The 20017-nt window shown below is 40.9% G+C and overlaps 1 protein-coding gene across 1 annotated transcript in view; it reads left to right on the plus strand.

Annotated features, from left to right (window-relative positions):
• Positions 1–20017, plus strand: part of cacna1g (calcium channel, voltage-dependent, T type, alpha 1G subunit) — a 435684-nt gene that overhangs the window by 311754 nt on the left and 103913 nt on the right. The window contains exons 13-14 of the mRNA XM_039739383.1: positions 7594–7659; positions 18697–18787. Of these exons, the coding sequence (XP_039595317.1) occupies positions 7594–7659; positions 18697–18787 (157 nt within the window). The remainder of the gene's footprint in view (positions 1–7593; positions 7660–18696; positions 18788–20017) is intronic.

Genomic DNA, 20017 nt, shown 5'->3' on the forward strand with positions numbered 1-20017 from the left:
TTGATGTTACTTCAGCACTTTAAGCAGGACCTCCTTCACATGTTCCTTTTAAGTTATTCTCTCCAGGGTGCAACATTATATGCAGCATATTCATGTGAGCCCACCTACACTCCCGAGTACAGTAGGGGTGGTGTGGAGCCTGTCCAGGCAGATATGGTTACAAGACAGGAGCCAGGCCTAGATGGATCAGTTCATGAATGGCCGCACTCAGCCTCACTGGGACAAATGAGCTGACATGCATGTGCAGTGGAATCAGAAAGCTCTCCACTTCCTGCACACTTTATCCATCCATCCATCCATTATCCAACCCGCTATATCCTAACTACAGGGTCACGGGGGTCTGCTGGAGCCAATCCCAGCCAACACAGGGCGCAAGGCAGGAAACAAACCCCAAGCAGGTCACCAGCCCACCGCAGTCTTGCACACTTTATTGTATTGTGAATGTATTAAATTAATGTGCTCCTGATATCTTTGCAAAAGGACGAAGGTCCAAGTCTTTAGAGTCCTGGTGCTTCCCCTCTTGCTATATGTTTGTGGGACATGGACGCTATCTAGTGACTTGAGATGAAGACTGGACTCCTTTGGTACTGTGTCTCTCCGTAAAATCCGTGGGTACCGTTGGTTTGACTTTGTGTTGCTCATGGAGTCCCGATGAGGCACATTACCTGCATTGTGAGGGAGCGTCAGTTATGGCACTACGGCCATGTGGCGCATTTCCCTGAGGGTGATCTGGCTCATAAGATCCTCATTGTTGGGGACCCGAGTGGCTGGACCAGGCCAAGGGGTCGCCCACGTAACACCTGGCTGTGACAGATAGAGGGTCATTTCCGGAGGTTGGGACTGGACTGTGTGTCTGCCCGGGGGGTTGCCAGCCAAGATCAGGCGCTGTTTCGTCATGAGGTGGGTGCGGAAATGCACTGTACCAGTGCATGCTGCTCAACCTGAACCTGAGCCATTTTTGTCTATCAGTCTGCACTCAATAAGCCATAATGGCACAATGAAACAGATTTTCAGAAAGGTTTGCAACTTTATTAAAATTTATTAAAAATCAAAAACCTAAGTCACTTACTCCAGGTTGTGCTCAGGTGCCTCCTTTCTGCTTTAATCCTCCTTGAGATATTTGAGAACCTGATTGGAGTCCACCTAAGACAAATTGAATTGATTGCACATCATTTAGAAAAACACATGTGTACCAGTGTCTAGAAGGTCCAACAATTCTCAATGTATGTCAGGGCAAAAGCATAGACATAAAGTCCAAGAACCTCTTTGAAGACCCCCACAATCAAATTATGGTGAGGTGTAGACCAGGGCGAGAGGATAAAACCTTTTCTAAAGCTTGGAGTGCTCCCAATGGCCTTAACAATCATGAAATGGAAGAAGTGTGGAACCACCAGAACTGCTCCTAGAACTGGCCATCTGGCCAAGCTGAGCAATGGAGCAAGAAAGGCCTTGGTTAGGGAGGTGACCAAGAATTCAACAGTCACTCCAACAGAAGTCCTCTACTGAAATGGGAAAACCTTTTGGAGGGACAACCATCCCTGCGGCAGTCAGTCCATCAGGCATTGATGTTAGAGAGGATAACTTCTGCTTGGAATTTAAAAATGGTATTTAAAGGAGTCTGAGAGCATCAGCAGAAAGATTGTCTGGTCTGGTGAGACCAAAAATGAATTCTTTGGGCAGAATGCAAGCAGTATGTGTGGTGAAAACCAGGCACTGCTCATCACCTGCCTAATGCCATCCTTATGTTGAAGAATGGTGGTGGCAGCATCATGTTATGGTGGTTCAGGGACAGGGAGACTGGTCAGAATTAAGGGAAGGGTGAATGCAGTCAAATACAGAGAAGAATGGGATAAAGTGTCCAAATACAGATGTGCAACACTTATAAAGACTTATCCAGAAGACTTGAAGCTGAAATTGTTGCCAAAACGGACTTCTACAAACTTCTACAACCTACATGAACCTTTCTGAAAACATGACTTTCACTTTGTCATCATTTGTGACTAAGTGTAGATTGATGAGCCCAAATGGCAAATGTATCTATTTAAAATGAAATCTACAACGCAATGAAGTGTGCAGAAAGTGAAGGGGTCTGAAAACTTTCTGATTCCACTGTATGTGTGTTTGTCAGGGATATGCACAACTCGTAATAATCAGTGGACTGCAATCACGAGAAGCGAGCCTGTTATTATTAGCCTGTTACAATCCTGACAGCTTAAAACCTACTGACCTTGAACAAAAAGTGACCCTAAAAGTGGCTTTTTTGAGAAAGATTTTTAAATTAAACTTATAGAAAATGACAAAAGTTCGTTTTTCCAAGTTTCCAGCCATTTCTGGTCATGCGTCACTTTATAGTTATGGCAGGTAAAGGTTTTTCACATAAAAGTCGCTAGGAACTCTCACTCCGTGCCTGCAGTGTTTGTTTGAACCTGTGGAAGAAGCAGACGCTTCACTTTCAATCGATGAAATGACAGGCGATCTTTACTGGAAAGAGACCCTAAGTTTTGTAAACTTTCTTATTAGACCTGACTCCTTGTCATTATGGGGTCATTAGTGTCACGTGTTCACAGTGCAGTGAATTTTGAAATTAGTAAGCAGGCAAAATCCAAAATCGAAAACCAAAAATGATATTAGCTCAGAAATGGGTTTTCTGCTGCCTAACAAGACACAATGTCATACAATGCAGAACACAAAGCTTGTCCTTAAATCAAGTGGCTGGCAAAACTACGTGACCACACCCACCCCTGACATCACACACAGGCGGGGCAGAGCAGATATTGACAGAGGGCGTCACAACAACCAAACTCAAAATGGTTCAAACAGAGTTGACATCAACAAGAGCCCAAGAACACGCAAAAACATCCTGTACTGCCGCCCCAGGAGAACAACTAAATCATGGGCTGCTGCATGATGAGGATACTGGTAGGAAAAAGCAGTTTATTGTCAAAATCTTTTGGGGTAATGTAACCAATCCTCGTCCTTATTTATGAACCACTCACCACACGCCCCAGATCAGCATAAGATATCAAGCATTAAAGCAATGAAAGCAGACAAAAAGGGCATATTTACATATTAACAGACAAGACGGTTCATGTAATTCCCCCAAAAAAACAAATAGATAACAAGAATCAAAGACAAACTTTCACAGATTAGGGTGCGAGATGGTCTCACCTGAGATAAACCTGTTTCCCCAAACTGGATCACTGTCCTTCCCGTTCATGAGCACGGTGAAATGCTTGCAGCCCCATAGAGTTGCCAATAACAAAAATGTTCTGTCCCACCAGTCTCAAAGGTCGATCGCTCCGGTGCAACCAAAAAAAAGTTTGTTTTCAGAGACGTGTCTCCCTTGCATCCCCGAGTTCTTCCAGTAGGTGCCACGCAGGTGGGTTTTTGGCGCTAACTCGCTGCTTCTCCTTGCTCCACTGCTCGATGTCTCTCTCTCAATCTCCCCCTTCTTTTCTGGTTAAATCGTCTTCATCCCCAACCGTCCAGTCCACACTGTGTCTTCCCCTTAAAGGTGTATTTCCCCATTTTTGGGTAACACTCAGCAACCCATTTCCTGATGTACACCCTAAGGGGACACAAACGGGACAATAGTACATGTGGTGCCCGCTACAGTCTTATGTAATTTGGACTTGTAGTGACAAAGTTGCTCAGATGTGATGGATATTTAGGATCTTAAAAAAATCCCAGAAATTCTCTTTTTTCTCCTTTCCCTTGACTCTAAGCGACTGCATGCAGCCATTTGTGTAACAAACTTAAAGTAGAAAAGTAGCAGCACAAGTAGAAGGAAGTCATAGCGCCTTGGGAAGCCCATTAAAAGCTCAACCGAGTCCTGACTTTCATGGAGCTCATCTTTCTAAAGCAGGGAAATTAAAATAACACAACATTCCTAAACCTGCTTAATCCAGTTCATATTTCCTGGGGTCAGACCCTAAACTGGCAGAACCGAGTGTAAAGCAGAAGCCATGTCTAAATGAGGTGCCAGTCCATGCATACATTCGCACATGACTGTTTTGAGATCACCAGTAGACTTAGCCTGAACATTTTGGGGGAATAAGGGCAGAAAATGGACCTCCTGGAGGAAAACCCACACGTCCAAAACCTAAACACTGGATTTGGGCTCAGAACCCTGAAAACCTGTGGCAGCAATGCTAGCAGCTCCTCTGCTGTGCCACTTCTAAGATAATATAATACTAATAGTAATAATAATTACTTACTTTTATATATCTCTTTTCTAATGTACTCAAAGTGCTTTACATAGACAGAGGGGGGAGACACTTCAACCACCACCAATGTGTGGCATCCATTTGGATGATGCGGTGGCAGCCATTATTGTGCCAGTAAACTCACCACACATTAGCTGTTAGGTGATGAAGTGGTGGTTGAAATAGTTAGACAGTAAGGGTTAGACGGGATTATTAGGGGGCTAGGATGACCAGGCCGTAGTGGGCAGTTTACCCAAGATATCAGGGTACACCCCACTCTTCATGAACGATGCCCAGGAAACTTTTATGACCACAGAGAGTCAAGATCTCAATTTTACATCTCATCTGAAAGATGGCAGTAATTGTTTCAGCACAGCGTCCCCCGTCACTGGAACTGGGCATTGGGATCCACACACAGACCGTAAGACAAGCACCTCCTGTTGGCATCATCAAAATCTAAGACTGCAGAGGGAAATAAATTACAAGCCCAAAAGTCCCCTGATTATTTAAAATAAACAATATTGTCCAGCTGATTATTATTACCCCTGCCAGCACATTCAAGAACATTTCATGCTCTGAAACTTTGACCCAGTGCCACCCAGCACCACTTTTATAATGAAAATTGGAGTGAGATATGTTGGTATACTTAAGAAACTAGCATAACATTGCGTCATCTAGTGGCCTCCAGCTGTTGCTACACGTGTATGCTATGAAATAAACAAAGCTAGAATGAGCCCAGTCTAAAAAGAATGAAGACATACTGTACACTTGAAGTGAGCAGGGGGCATCTCTGAAGTGTAGCCAGTGTCATGTTACATCTCTGTTCACTCTCAGATGGCAGTGGCCTGGCAGATCTGTATGGCAGACCGCTTGAAAGGCCAGGTGACATTAATGCTTTATGGTTCCAAGCTGCAGGCTGATTGGACCCCAAGGATTCATCTTGCCTACCGCTGAATGCCAGCATTAGATCAGGATTTCCTGGTGTTATATATGCCAGTATGCCACACGCAGCACGTGCACATTTTGCCCCCACTTTTGGCTTTGCGGCTCTTGGACGTGCATGTGGTTGTAGGGAGCAGGTTGTTGTGTGTGTTGAAATGAGAGGACATGGTGAGCTGTTTAGCAGGGTGTAGGAGGCACTTGGTAATTAAACATGCTGTGCCAACTGACTCCATTTGCATGATCCCAAAGCAGACACAACAGACATGGCATCTTATCTGTGGAATGATCTTACGTGCCTTCCTGACCTCTTCTTCTTCATCCTCTTCCTCCTGACTGTGTTGTGCTCTTGCTGCCTGTTAAGTACTGAGGTCCTTTCACATGCCATCCACTTGGCAGAGCCGCTTCAGTCATGTTCATCCTGTTTGTTCCCCTTTAATGGCTACAAGGTAGCATTTCTTCAGTTAGTCCTGTTCAAAATGTGCACTTATCCTGGAAAATACCAGTTTACCGTTCACAAATTCCCAAATGGCATGCTTCATTAATCAGCTGCAGTCCTAAAACAATTTGTGTCAACTGGAAAACACAGCATAGCATCAGCTGGCCTCTAATGGGTTCTTCATCTGAGGGTGAGACTTGAATCTCATGGCATGGTGAAGACAGAAAAACTGTGTTTTCAATGGGGTGTACTTGGTGAAGTAGAGAAGCACAAGGACCCTGAACACCAAAATGTCTGTGCTGTCACGTGTGTCGTAGAGTTTTCACTGTGTCAACAGTATGGTGTGAGGGGATCTGGCACCAACACCTCATTTTCTAAACTGGCCAATGGTGTGGCTTTACAACTCCAGGAGACCAGGCTTAAAACTGGGCATTCTCTCTATGGGTCTCCTCTTCTTGAAATAGAAGTGAAGTGCATTATAAACGAGAAGTTAAGGATGGGTGGGTATGTGCACAGATATGTAAGGCACTAAGATAGATAGATAGATAGATAGATAGATGTCAAGAGCATAATAGATAGATAGATAGATAGATAGATAGATAGATAGATAGATAGATAGATAGATAGATAGATAGATAGATAGATAGATAGATAGATAGATAGATAGATAGATAGCACTCTATGGTACAGAGATGGCTTGTGAAAGACACTCGACATTATAATATAGGCAGGTGGATGAAATGAAAGGCACTATGTAAGCTAGATAAACAAATAGTGTCAGGCACTATATACTGTAGATAGACAAATATGAAAGGCACTTTATACTATACATTAGACAGCAAAAGCTGGTATATAGAATAGGGAAATAGGTATAGATAGAAAGACACATAGATAGATATGAAAGGCACTATATGCTCTAATATTGATAGGTGGATGATATGAAAGTCTCTATACTGTATAACCACATTAGACAGACAGTGACAGGCACTATATACTGTAGACAGATAATATGAAAGGCGCCATATACAGTGGGATACTTGGACTGCCAGAAGCCTGCTGGACACTCACTTTTAACCTGTTTTCTACTGCAGCTCTCCCCATGTATTGGCTGGACCGCTACAAGACCCCTGGTCCTACCCCATCCACATCTAGGCGGAGGGCTGGATGGCCGTCTCCTAGTACTTAACCACTAATCTCCCACCTTTGTTTGAAGTCTTGCTTTTTAGGTCAACTGCAGGTGTTGATCCACAGCCCTCTTTCTGTTTTCCTCCTTTTGAAAGCTCCTCTGGCTTGCCATTCTCGTGCTTTCGCCTGCCCCTTACACATCATGACAATGGCCTTTTGTTTCGTTTTATTGTACCGTGTGTCAGCACTCGACCAGGCACGGTGTGTTTAATTTGGGCCTTGGCGACGAGCGTAGGAAAGAATCCACGGCGGTTTACATGAGACGGGCGTGGGCTTCAGGATTTAATGACACCAGTGATGGAGGTTTTCTGATTTTCCTCCATGGAATCCTGGATTTTGTCCACTCTAAGTGTAACATTCCAGTCTGGCTTGTCATTGTTATCTTAGCAGTAACTGACTCTTTTCCTTTCTTTCAGATTTCGTCTCTTTTTCACATCCTTTCTGTACTTTTATTTTTACTTTGATTAGCTTCTTAATCCTGAAGGCTTTGTGTCTCCTTACTGGTTATGCTGAATGAATGAGGTGAGCGGCCTGTGCCTCCACATGTCCAGGTGCATTACATCAATATGAAGTAAAAGTCAAAGCCCAACAATTTCAATGTTTCTCTTTCTTTTTCGTGTTTCTGCTCTGTTGATGGGTTTAATTTTTGTGCTAAATGTGCCAAAAGTTCACCTGCAGCCTGATAACACTTCACAGTTTCATCCAAGGTAGAGCCTTGAACTAAGAAATGGCTTGTCTTTGCTTTTTTATTCTTGGACAAGGTTATTGTGTGCTTCCATCAATTCACTTGGACATCTAAAAACAAACTAAACATTTTCACTTCAGGAAATTACCAAGAGGGAAGAAGCGATTGGGCAGTTAAGCTGTATTCAGCTGCCTGTCGACTCCGGGGTATGTAGCTGGATCGCATGAAAAGACCACCGGTGGAAACTAACAGTGACAGTCTGACTTGATGTCTTTGTGGCTCTTAGTCACGTGTGGTTGTTTATGGTAGAAGCAGACTTGGTTTTAAGTCCATTGAAGTTAAAGCATCTTTGTCATCATCACCATCATCATTTTCATCCACATATCCTGGTGAGGGTCACAGTAGCAACACACCGACCTTACTACCTCCAGAGCTTCCACAGGAATTCCCAGATACTTACAGAACAGGCCAGAGTGGTAAGTCCTTCCGACATGTCCTGTGTGTGTCTGACCACATCTCTCTGGGCGTATCCAAACTACATGCCGAGACCACTTCTGTTGGTTCCTCTACATCTGGACCAGCAGCGGTTTTATTCTGAGGTGCTCCCATGTTGTTGAGGTGCTCACCCTGTCATGGAGAATAAGCTCAACAACCCTGCTCTGAAACCTCATTTTTTTCCACTTGCACTTGCAATCTTTAGAAATGTCATGAAAGCTGGAAGATATAGTCTCTCATTAGAACATCAGCTCCAAGGTATGGAATTGGTGTGGACAAACGCTTTCAAAATCATGTCTTCAGCATGTTCACTCATCACAAAGAGATGGTTTCCCCCAAAGTCGACTTTAATTGCAACATAAAATTAGTGAACATCAAACAGTCCATCATATGGCTACAACTCACATTACACAGCATTCAGAAGCAGTCAGGAGCACAGGCAGGTGAAGAGACCTGCTCGTGGTCATGCAGTGACAGTATCAGGATTTGAAGTCATGTCCTCAGGGTTTGAAGTCCAACTGCTGCATCAATGCACCTGTTTCATTTTAAAAGCTGCTCTTTAGAACCACTAGTCAGAATTTAAGTACTGTAGATTACTTTGTTTTTCGTGACAAGTCACTTTATGAACTTTACTCAACTAGTTGTGCTACCTGTCAAAGATGGGCTGCAATCTAAATAATCAACGTAGATCTCCGTGTTAAGTGATTGCAGTGCACTAAGCATTCAAATGCATTTTATGATGCATGTTGTAATAAAATGCATTTCATCTGTATTTCCAACAGATGATGCATCACAAACATTTGTAGCAATAAAAACACTTGTAGTAATAAAATGTGTTACATACATTTGTAGCAATAAAATATGTTACTAAATGTACTAAGGTAGTACTACAAATGTTTGTGATGCAACATATTTTATTACTACAAATGTTTCGGATGTATCATCTGTTGGAATGACATATGCAATGCATATGTCTCTGTTATTCCAATTTGGTATGGGATTTGAAAAATATTTGTGATCTACCATCTGTTGGAATAACATGTGGCTACCAGATAGACACACATAGACACTTACCTTTTCATTAAGGTGGATTGAATAACTTGATAAATCGTTTTTACAGTCTCTGTAGGTATTTGCAGTATAGGCAATATATATATTTATATATGCAGGGTGAGTCAAAATTATGTTAACACTAATGACGCTGCTATGTATATACTTATATACAACCTTTGTAGACAATTTATGTGCCGCATATGGTACATGTGTTGAACATGATGGTGAACAGGTTGAGACAATCCTGTAAATCATCTTGCACATATGAAGTATCTTTTGTGAATAAATTGTTTCCGCCATTCAAATGCCAACATAATTTTGACTCACTCTGTATGTGTGTGTGTATAGAGTATATATATATATATATATATATATATATATATATATATATATATATATATATATATATATATATATATATATATATATATATATATATATATAAAGTATTTACAGCACATCACTTTTTCCACATTTTGTTATGTTACAGCCTTATTCCAAAATGGATTAAATTCATTTGTTTCCTCAGAATTCTACACACAACACCCCATAATGACAACGTGAAAAAAGTTTACTTGAGGTTTTTGCAAATTTATTAAAAATTAAAAAACTGAGAAACCACATGTACATAAGTATTCACAGCCTTTGCTCAATACTTTGTCGATGCACCTTTATGGCTGGGCCACTCAAGGACATTCACAGAGTTGTCCTGAAGCCACTCCTTTGATATCTTGGCTGTGTGCTTAGGGTTGTTGTCCTGCTGAAAGATGAACCGCCGCCCCAGTCTGAGGTCAAGAGCGCTCTGGAGCAGGTTTTCATCCAGGATGTCTCTGTACATTGCTGCAGTCATCTGTCCCTTTATCCTGACTAGTCTCCCAGTTCCTACTGCTGAAAAAGATCCCCATAGCATGACGCTGCCACCACCATGCTTCACTTTTAGGGATGGTATTGGCCTGGTGATGAGCGGTGCCTGGTTTCCTCCAAACGTGACGCCTGGCATTCACATCAAAGAGTTCAAGAATTTTGTTTCTCATGGTCTGAGAGTCCTTCAGGTGCCTTTTGGCAAACTCCAGGCGGGCTGCCATGTGCCTTTTACTAAGGAGTGGCTTCCGTCTGGCCACTCTACCATACAGGCCTGATTGGTGGATTGCTGCAGAGATGGTTGTCCTTCTGGAAGGTTCTCCTCTCTCCACAGAGGACCTCTGGAGATCTGTCAGAGTGACCATCGGGTTCTTGGTCACCTCCCTGACTAAGGCCCTTCTCCCCCGATTGCTCAGTTTAGATGGCCGGCCAGCTCTAGGAAGAGTCCTGGTGGTTTCGAACTTCTTCCACTTGTGGATGGTGGAGGCCACTGTGCTCATTGGGACCTTCAAAGCAGCTGAAATCTTTCTGTAACCTTCCCCAGATTTGCACCTTGAGACAATCCTGTCTTGGAGGTCTACAGACAATTCCTTTGACTTCATGCTTGGTTTGTGCTCTGACATGAACTGTCAACTATAGAACCTTCTATAGACAGGTGTGTGCCTTTCCAAATCATGTCCAATCAACTGCATTTACCACAGGTGGACTCCAATGAAGCTGCAGAAACATCTCAAAGATGATCAGGGGAAACAGGATGAACCTGAGCTCAATTTGGAGCATTATGGCAAAGGCTGTGAATACTTATGGACATGTGCTTTCTCGATTTTTTTATTTTTAATAAATTTGCAAAAACCTCAAGTAAACTTTTTTCACGTTGTCATTATGGGGTGTTGTGTGTAAAATTCTGAGGAAAAAAATTTAATCCATTTTGGAATAAGGCTGTAACATAACAAAATGTGGAAAAAGTGATGCGCTGTGAATAGTTTCCGGATGCACTGTATTTATATATATATATATACGTATGTTTGCAGCTGGAGATCCACAAAGAGAGAAAATGAATCACATATCAAAAGTAGTTTTTTATTCCTGAACTTTCAACCCCTGCCAGGGGTCTTCATCAGAGGATAATGCTTAGACTTTCAAGAATCAAAGGCAGTATATAGCAAAAAATTACGTGTGGAGGTGGGGGAGGTGGCTAAGTCCTCAATCCATCTAAGACAACTAAATAATCAATGTAGACTTCAGCATGCAACACATATGTCTCTGTTAAATGCCATTTGGTGTGAGATTCATAAAAGCAGTATTAATGTTTTCAATGCATTATCTTTTGGAATTACAAAGACATAGCAAGTGGATGAACACACAGACAGACATGAAACTATTTATTAAAGTGGACTATCTGTGCTAGCCATCTAAGATGGGTTGAAATCTAAGTAATCAATGCATTACTACAAATGCATATGTCACTGTTATATGCCATTTGGGATGGGATTCATAAAAGCAGTGTTGGAATAACAGAGACATCACAACAGATACACAGACAAACTGACACTTATCCTTTTATTTTTAGGTGGATGAAATTCTTGTAATGTACTTTTCATTTGTCAACTTTTAATTCCCACTTGTGCCCATTCATGCTCTTCTGGGGCTCTTGCTTGGATTAAATGGGTATAGAAATTGAATGGAAGAATTTCCAGAAACTCTCATGAGACGTTGTTGCCCCGCCTTGTGCTTTTTAAGATTAATTGCTTTCATATGTAACTGAAATACGAGAATTGTGTTTGAATTAAAGGCGAGGCCAGTTTTCCTTAAGCTGCAGCATAATTAGACATGAGATGTTATCACCATATTGAGTGAGCACATTAAAATCAAGAAGGGCTTCAGGCATTTAAAAAAGTGAATAAGATAGTAATGGTAAAGTGTGAGGGTAAGTTAATAATTCTCTGTACTTTTATGATCATTTCTATTTAGGTTGGCCGTACAGCTTTCCCTGCGCACTTTTTGACACACAGTTTGTCTGTGGTCACTCTGGTCAAGTGTCAACCTTGATCAGTTTTTTTTTGATTGATTCACTGAGGGGTTACCTTCCCCACTCTGATGACTGCCCTCTCGGTGGGTCATGAAGAGACTTGCATGGGAAACAGTGGGTTGTGACACCAGAAAGGATGACAAGCGCTGTTATAAATAATATGTCAAAAATATAAGCAAGAGGAATACACATGTTGACAAAATAATAATAATCAGATCTGGTTCATGTTAAGCATCCAATATGCTTAGTTTACCAGGTGGCTCTCTGTCTTAGTCTCTGATCTGGTTTGGTCCAGAATGGTCCTTCATCCAGCATCCCATCTGCATAGACCAGCGGAAATAGCCTCTTCTCAGGATGGAAAATGGCAGAGTCACTTTGTCCTTCTCACAGCCAATAATTTAAATTGGTCCTGCCGTCCTTGACACACCATTAGTTTAGGCAGATTCGGCCTCCATTCCAGTCCCGCTGTCACCTGTTCATGTCTTAGCCACTTTTATTTTCTCCAGTTTCAAATGTAGTTTCAGACAAACAAGAAAGAGAGGATGTACTGGTACTTAAGTCATAAACTGCTGTCTCAAACCTGCTTCTCTCTCCGAGTCATTAATTAAACACTTTGTCCTTTCCTCAGGGCTCATAGAATGTTAAGCCCACTGGTCGTAAATGTCCCAGAGTGAGGACTGGCTTAGACATCTTTCCTGTAATTTAAAATATGATACTGTTAGACATTAATAAAATTTAAAAAAAATAGTTTAAAAAACTAGGTGTCATTCTCCCATTACAGAGAGAAAGCATGTTAATCTATAAAGTGAGCGAATGCCACTCACTTCACATGGCAGGCTTCATAAAGAGCCGGTAGTCACTGTTGTGTCCAAGTGTGTTGCTGCGTGCCTGAAGACGTCCACCTCATTCTGTTGACCTTCACTAACAGGAACAAAATGGAGACATTTCCCCATGCTCCAGCACTTCAATTCACGGGCCAGAAAAGTGCTTTTGTCAACTAAAATGAGTTTTTTTTTTTAAAAGAAAGGGACTTACAACCATGTCTGCTTGTGTTCGCTAATTGTTGTGTTCATTGTGTTCACAGTCATAGCTAAGCAGCTGTTATAGAAGATGGCAGGAGGGTGTTACCCTGGGTTCAACAACTAACACCTCCATCCCCTTCTTCATCACTGCATTTCCCCTCTCAATATAGTTTATAAAAGTTAATATTAAGAAAACATCTCTTCAGTTTATACAGACATAAAACAAATATGACCAGTGTGAGAGATGTGCCCTGGACATTGACTCTGATGGATCAAATGGATGCTGAACTTGTCCATATGTTGAGCTTTTGTCTGTCTCAATAAGGTGGCGTGCAGGCTGGCTTCACTACAGAAGACATTTGTGGAGCTCTCTCCATTGAACCTTGATCTGCACCGCTTCACATTCACATCCGGGCCTGAGTATACCAAGCACATGTTCTTGATGCGGACGTAGAAAGCGCTCTTTTAGTTTTTTTTTTTTTTTGTTTTTTGTTTTATTAGAAGTTTAATAATAAGGTTGATTAAACTGATTACTCTTATCTTCTGTTTCTTCTTACGTTCCAGTTTCCCCTCTGACACTATAGATACTATAAATGGAAAGGATTTTGTAGCTTTTGTACCTTTGTTTGTGTCACAATACAGAAAAAAACTTTTAAAATAATATGCATTAATATGGATATTCTCTCATGATTGAACCCCTTTTCTGTTTAGAAAGGCAAGCTGGGAGATGGGACTCAGGTAACGGAGCTCAGGCCTGCTCCCAGCATTCCTCAGCATTCCTGTCTCTTTGGGGTGACGCAAAAGGGGACGATAGCAGGCTGCTGGGCATGCTGCGGGCAAGCCGTGGGAAAGCCACTGCTTCTCAAGGCAGGGCGGCCACTGGCTACCCACAATGCTTTGGAATGTTGCTCTGCTGAGTTCATTCTATCACAGCTGCTCTGTAGCGTAGTATTGGTCTGTAGGTGCAATGATGGGGACCTGGGCTTTACGTACTGTTCTCACTCTTTGATTTTTTTATTTGCTTATGAATTTATTGTCTATACTTTTGATGTCTATTTTTGGTGTGAAAACCATTTACTGTTCATTATTTAGATCATCATTTGACTGTGTTTGGTGCAATGATTGTTCCTTTTAAAACCTGTTAAAATGATGCGACATAGCCACAGGAAAGGGACAAAGAAATTGACTTCCCATACTGGCAGGGCGTTAGTGAGAATACCATTATTGTTAGTCATAATTACAACCAAATTATTTACAGTAAATCAGTTTTAGGATTAGTAGTAGAACTAATAGTAGTATGTAGTAACTCTATTTAAAATTATCATTCACATTTGTTACAGAAGTAGCACTAATAGCAGGACTGTTATTATTATTATTAATAGTAGTACCAGTAATGAGATAGACATTATTATTATTATTATTATTATTATTATTATTATTGTTGTTGTTAGCCAGAAGACTAGCAATAGCAGTCATGGCTATTACCTTTGTAACTATTTCGTCATTAGGTGTTGGAGTGGCAACTGCTTCTTCTTCTTCTTCTTCTTATTATTATTATTATTGTTGCTATGGGAGCAGCAGTGGTGAAATGGTTTGTGCTGCTGTGTTACCAATTGGATTCAAATCCTCCCTCAAGTCCTTGTCCTTGTGGAGCTGATGCACTCCCAGGGGTTACATGGAATTTCCTCCCACAATTCCACAGGTTTGTTGATCAGGCTGCTTTGTCCTGGTAGGGTCCTAATGTGACCTTATTTACTATGTAGACCTCACCACAATACCCAGAATCCCAACTTTAGCCATTGTATGTTAACTCTTACCAGCCTGGTCAGTGGGAATACAAACTTATGCTTAAATTCAACACTCTCCAAAATGGTCTGAACAGAGACAAGAGTTTTATGACCAGATATGTGGACTAACAGACTGACTGACCAGCTGACTACATCAGTGGCCGATCTTACAGACAATGCACTTCTAACAAACCTTACAGGACTTTCTCTAGTGATGGTTATCTTATCTCTACATTTTATTAGTTCATTGTTCTCTTCTTTCAGGGTTAATTCATCTCAGGTGTATTCATTTTGCTAACATTTGAACAAAAAGGTTGTTAAGATGAAAGAAAAAAAATCACTTTGCTGTCCCAATATAAGCAAGAGTATTTTTCAGTTTCTTTGTTACACCTTGCCTGATGAAGGGGCCTTAGCTGCCTCGTAAGCTTGTATTTGTAATCTACAGTATTTAGTTAGCCAATAAAAAGTGGCATTTCACCCTGCTCTCTCCTGTATCCGCCTGGTCAGTGTCAGGGTTGACTGCTACTATAGCACAATGTGTCCCTCAACTTTCTTTTTCTTACATCTGTAACCCAAACAGTTTGGAAAGAAAGTTACATTTTTTTATTCGTACATAGATTAACTATAAGCAGAGTAAAACAAGTGTTAGTAAAATCATACAACCCGATTATAGGCATGCTTATCTACCAGGTGGCTCCTTGTCTTAGTGTGTTGTGAGCTAGGAGTCCCCATAGTCCTAAAAGCACTTCCAATAAAGCCCAGATGGGTGACAGAGGGTATCACACCTTCAAAATCAGAATACAAAATAAAATTTTATTGTAAATGTGTTTGTCCAGATCACTCACCTTACCCCGGCTTTGTGCGGACACGTAAGCGCACTGACAGGCGCCTCATCTGTGTCTCTCACCTGATGACTCTTGGGCTCCATGCCCACATATGTTTTTCTCCCAGGTTAGGTGCATTGGAGAGACGGGACTGGTGTATGTTAGTGACTGAGTGTACGCTGTGGTGGACCAGCATCCTGCAGTTACTGTAGGGGAGTCTGAAAATAAATGGATGGATCGCAATCTTTGTATCTACTGTCTCTGAGATTTTACCTAATATTATTATAATTTCAGAAGCAGCAATGCTAACCAATCTGCTTCCAATAATAATAATAATAATAATGTATTTTAAAGACACAACTTTTCCGTTGTAATTCAAATGCATAGTCATGACAAGGTCACACCTTATGTATCCATTATGAACCAGTTATTAACAGTCTATAAGCATTTCATTAAAAATAATTTTGACAAACAAACTATTATTAAAATAATAAGTCTTGAAATAAGTTATTATCTGTTTTCTTTATTTTATATCATTTTATAAAGCTTATAATATTTAATACCTCTTAATTGTTGCTTATAATGGATCCCTAAAGTGTTGCCAATAATAATATTTGAGTGGTGATAACCCTTCAGTTGTCCAGTTTTACTCTTCCTCTTATAAGCGCTAATTTTACTTAACCCTCCTTTTATTACATCCTGTTGAGTAATCCAAAGGATGGCATCATTGCACCTCCTTGTTATTCTCCATCATACCAATGTTAAGATTTTTGCCAGAAATATGAGCAATGATCGGAGAGATTTTCTAGTGAATTCCTTCTAATGGCTGGATTTGTTTCTCTGTTGAATGTGAAGGCTGATGCCTGCTTATTTAGTCCAGTTTATCATTTCACCCTTAATTCACCAGCATCGTTCAGATTTTTACTTGATGATAACTGGTTGCTAAATAATGTTATAAAACATGGACTAGTTATATTGTTCCTTTATTGGTTATGAGCCTAAACGTGAGCGAGGGTGTCTAATTCTGGTTAGCATCCCCATTAATGTACTTAAAGGGCTTAAATTTTCATCGCACCCTTCACACCTGTGGGCCTGAACCTTTTAGTGTTTTTGACAGCTTTTTTCTAAGTTTCTGTCACTTGAATGTCTTTCCCTAGCTTGAAGGTTGGAGATGCTTCCAGCCCGGCTACTTTGTATCATTGGAGTGCTGATTTTCTTTTGGTTTTGGTTGTCGATACTCTTTACATTGAAGAGATCCCAACACCTAAAGAAGCGTCTCAAAAGGCTGTAATTCTGTCAACTGGTTCACTGCCGGGTGTTGAATTGATGTATGCCACACTTAAGGAGAACTTTGTTTGCACTCTGAGGCACTTTGCAAGAATTATGAACAGATGAGCAAAAGCTGGTGTGTGGAATCAGTGTCATACTGGGTAATGTGCGTCAGATTGTGGGTGTAACGTATGGAGCTTGTGATGGCCAGGGACCAAAGTAAGCCTGACGTTGTTAGATCTCTACGGAAAGCAGTTCATCGAGCATAGCACAAAGAATGAACAAGAAAGAGAAAGTGCTACAAGGTACATGACCTCTTCACCAGTGTGTATGGAAATCAGTGGTTCTTTCTGTGCTCCAGAGTTCGGGGAAAACTGAAATCTTAAAAGAATTAGTTATGGAGAATGCCATCGCGTCTGGCATGAATGTCTTACACCGATGAATCCACCTTGTACTTCTGACCAGCATTATGCAGAACATCCACTTTTCTTGACTCACTCACACACACTTCTGTGCAGCAGATAAGAAGCCACCAACTCACTGGTTTTACTGTGATTCTCTGTTACGATTGTAGCTTCTTTTTATTTTTTTGGGTTACCATGAAGCTGTGATACAATCTTGGTGTTATATTTGGGGTTTTAACACCCAAAAAATCTAATTCCGCAATGAGAATTTTGTTTTGAGCTTCACTTTAGAACTTAAATGTTTTTACCGTCTTTTCCTGCACCATTTTGTCATGAGGCTATTTGATTGGTTTGCTTCATCCGTTTCTTGTGATGTTATTGAGGTATTGGTATAAAGATCAACCTAAAATAGTTGCAAGTTCTAAGATTGGCACAAACTTAGCATACTACTTACTTAGAACTTTGATTATTGAAATGTTGAAGCAAAGCTCTATCTTTGACTATAACTTTTGGCTTGCAATCTTTGAATTTGACGTTTCTTTCTTTTTGAATTTCTTTTGATGCTTGCTCCGCACTCCTGATCCTTACTCTTTAATTTTTCTGACTGACCGCCCTTTTTACAGTCAGTATATGTTTATTTTTATGAACCCTTTTTAAATGAGCATCTTCACTGCCATTTTGTGTAGATTTCCGTGTGACCATGGATGTATTTTTCCCAATCTCAAAGCCCACAGCTATTCACATAACGTGTGCTGTGTTGTGTCCCTATTTAAGATGGTGGCTCTCAGTATTTTTGGTCCATGGTTTTGGATCCACTAATGACAAACAACATATTGTGTGAAGCTCTAATTAGGGATTTCCACTTTAGCTTTGGCTTTTAACCTTTTGCATTTGTTTTGAGACACCCATTTTGTTTTTGTGTTCTTTGTACTTTTACTAGTTCCTTGATTTCGTGTTTTGTCTTTTCACAGAATTGAATTCTGAACTTCTTTTTTGTTTATTAATGCATTTTGTTACAGTTATTTTGAGTTGTTATTGTTCAGTTTTGTCACACTGCCATTTTGTTTATCACAACAACAATTGTGCCAACAATTTAAATATTTTTCTTGGTGGCAGCCAGACTATTGTTGGCATTCATGCTCAGGTGCCATCAAGTGACATCATCAACAGCTATGAACAACACCATATAGGAATGATTTGGCTCTATTCCTTCATGGTGACATTCATCTGCTACAGGCCCTCAAAGAACAGTGCAGGTGTCTGAGATTTCTTTTCCAAGTGTGGTATAAATCAATACGCTCGCTGTGTTCATGCATGCAGAATTGTGCTGGTCATTCTGGGATTTGGATATTCTAGTGACATAGACTTGCTCATGGTAGTTACAGTAGATGGTGTTGCATGTACCTGCCCTCCCTTCATCTCTGCTCCTCCACTTTCTGTCTTTAGTTTCTAAATGTTCCCTCTGTTTGGATGCTAATTGTGTGTTTGTCATGGATAAGGGCGACATCTCCAAATCGGACTCTGAAGACTTCTACTCCCAGAGCCTGGAAGACGTGTGTGGAAGCAAGAAGGACCTTTCAGCTTCAGCCAGTAGGTGGACACGTTGTGGTCTCTCTTGGATTCCAGTTACCCATAATGGTTGAGTAAGAATACATTTTGCAGGAATTAATTAATTTTCCAAAGTAGCCCAAAAAACACTTTTCTTTGCTTTAACATAGTCTAGTCAATGCCTGCCACATGGCACTTCCTATATGGCCATTCTGCACGGTGAATACCAGCCCTAGGTGCCTGGCACATTAAGGACGATTGTGTAATTGTTAAGATGCACTGTAGCTTTTACAGGTTAGTGGGAAGCAACTTGCTGCATTTGAGCCACTGTCTCTCCAAATGACTATTTTTCATAAAGTAGCTTTTCATTCCTGGATGACACTCTTATTTTAATTTCACCATCAGATATCCACTCCCATTGATAGAGCCAAAAATTCTCTTCCATCCGGAGATCTGCTGTCAAACCCAGAAAATATGTCGGCAGAGTTTTCCTGCTTTCATAAATATTTCTGTCCCAGAGCTTGTCGCCTCAGTTTGAGGGCCTGGTTGAATTTTCCTACTGGTCCTTGCCAGGTTTTTTCATCCTTTACCATTTTGGATTTTCTATGAGTTCCAGTGTCAAGCCAGAATTAGCAAGCTTTGTTGGGCCAAATGGCCTATTCTCGCCTAAATCTTTCTAATGTTCTAACATTCTAATGAGTCAGTTTTTAAATGTGTTTTTAATCAGTGTTGCTCAAAGTGTTTTAGACCGAGGACCGCTCTCTCTTAAATCAAAGATATGGAGAACCATCTGTAGCCAACATTCACACATTACCGTACATTCCATGTTACAGGGATCACATTCTTTTTTTCTACCTAAACTCAAGTAAAAAATCTTAAATAATCCAGGGTTCATAGAAGAAGAGTTGGTACACAGACTTAAATAGTTAGTTAGTAAAGCCGATGTCACATTATGCAGCGACTAGTTGTGGAGCTATGTCAGACTTCTTGACTGCTTTTGCTGATCATCTCGCCAGACTTTGTCAACTTACACAAGTGAAAATCTCTGGCCCTGTAAGATTTGCCAACCTTCCTTTTTGTGACTGCCTATAACAAGCTGGTGCTGTACAAAGGGCTAACAGGTACGCAGAGTCCAGCCACAGTCTCGGCCCTTTGTTTTCCTTTTTTCCATTTTGACGTGGACGGGACATAAGACAGACGAACTTCTCTTCTATTTGTGAGGGTCAGAACACCTGCTTTCCTTATTCCACATCACTGCATTATATGCTTTGT

This window comes from Polypterus senegalus, chromosome 17, assembly GCF_016835505.1.
Source record: "Polypterus senegalus isolate Bchr_013 chromosome 17, ASM1683550v1, whole genome shotgun sequence".
Taxonomy (NCBI): Eukaryota; Metazoa; Chordata; class Cladistia; order Polypteriformes; family Polypteridae; genus Polypterus; species Polypterus senegalus.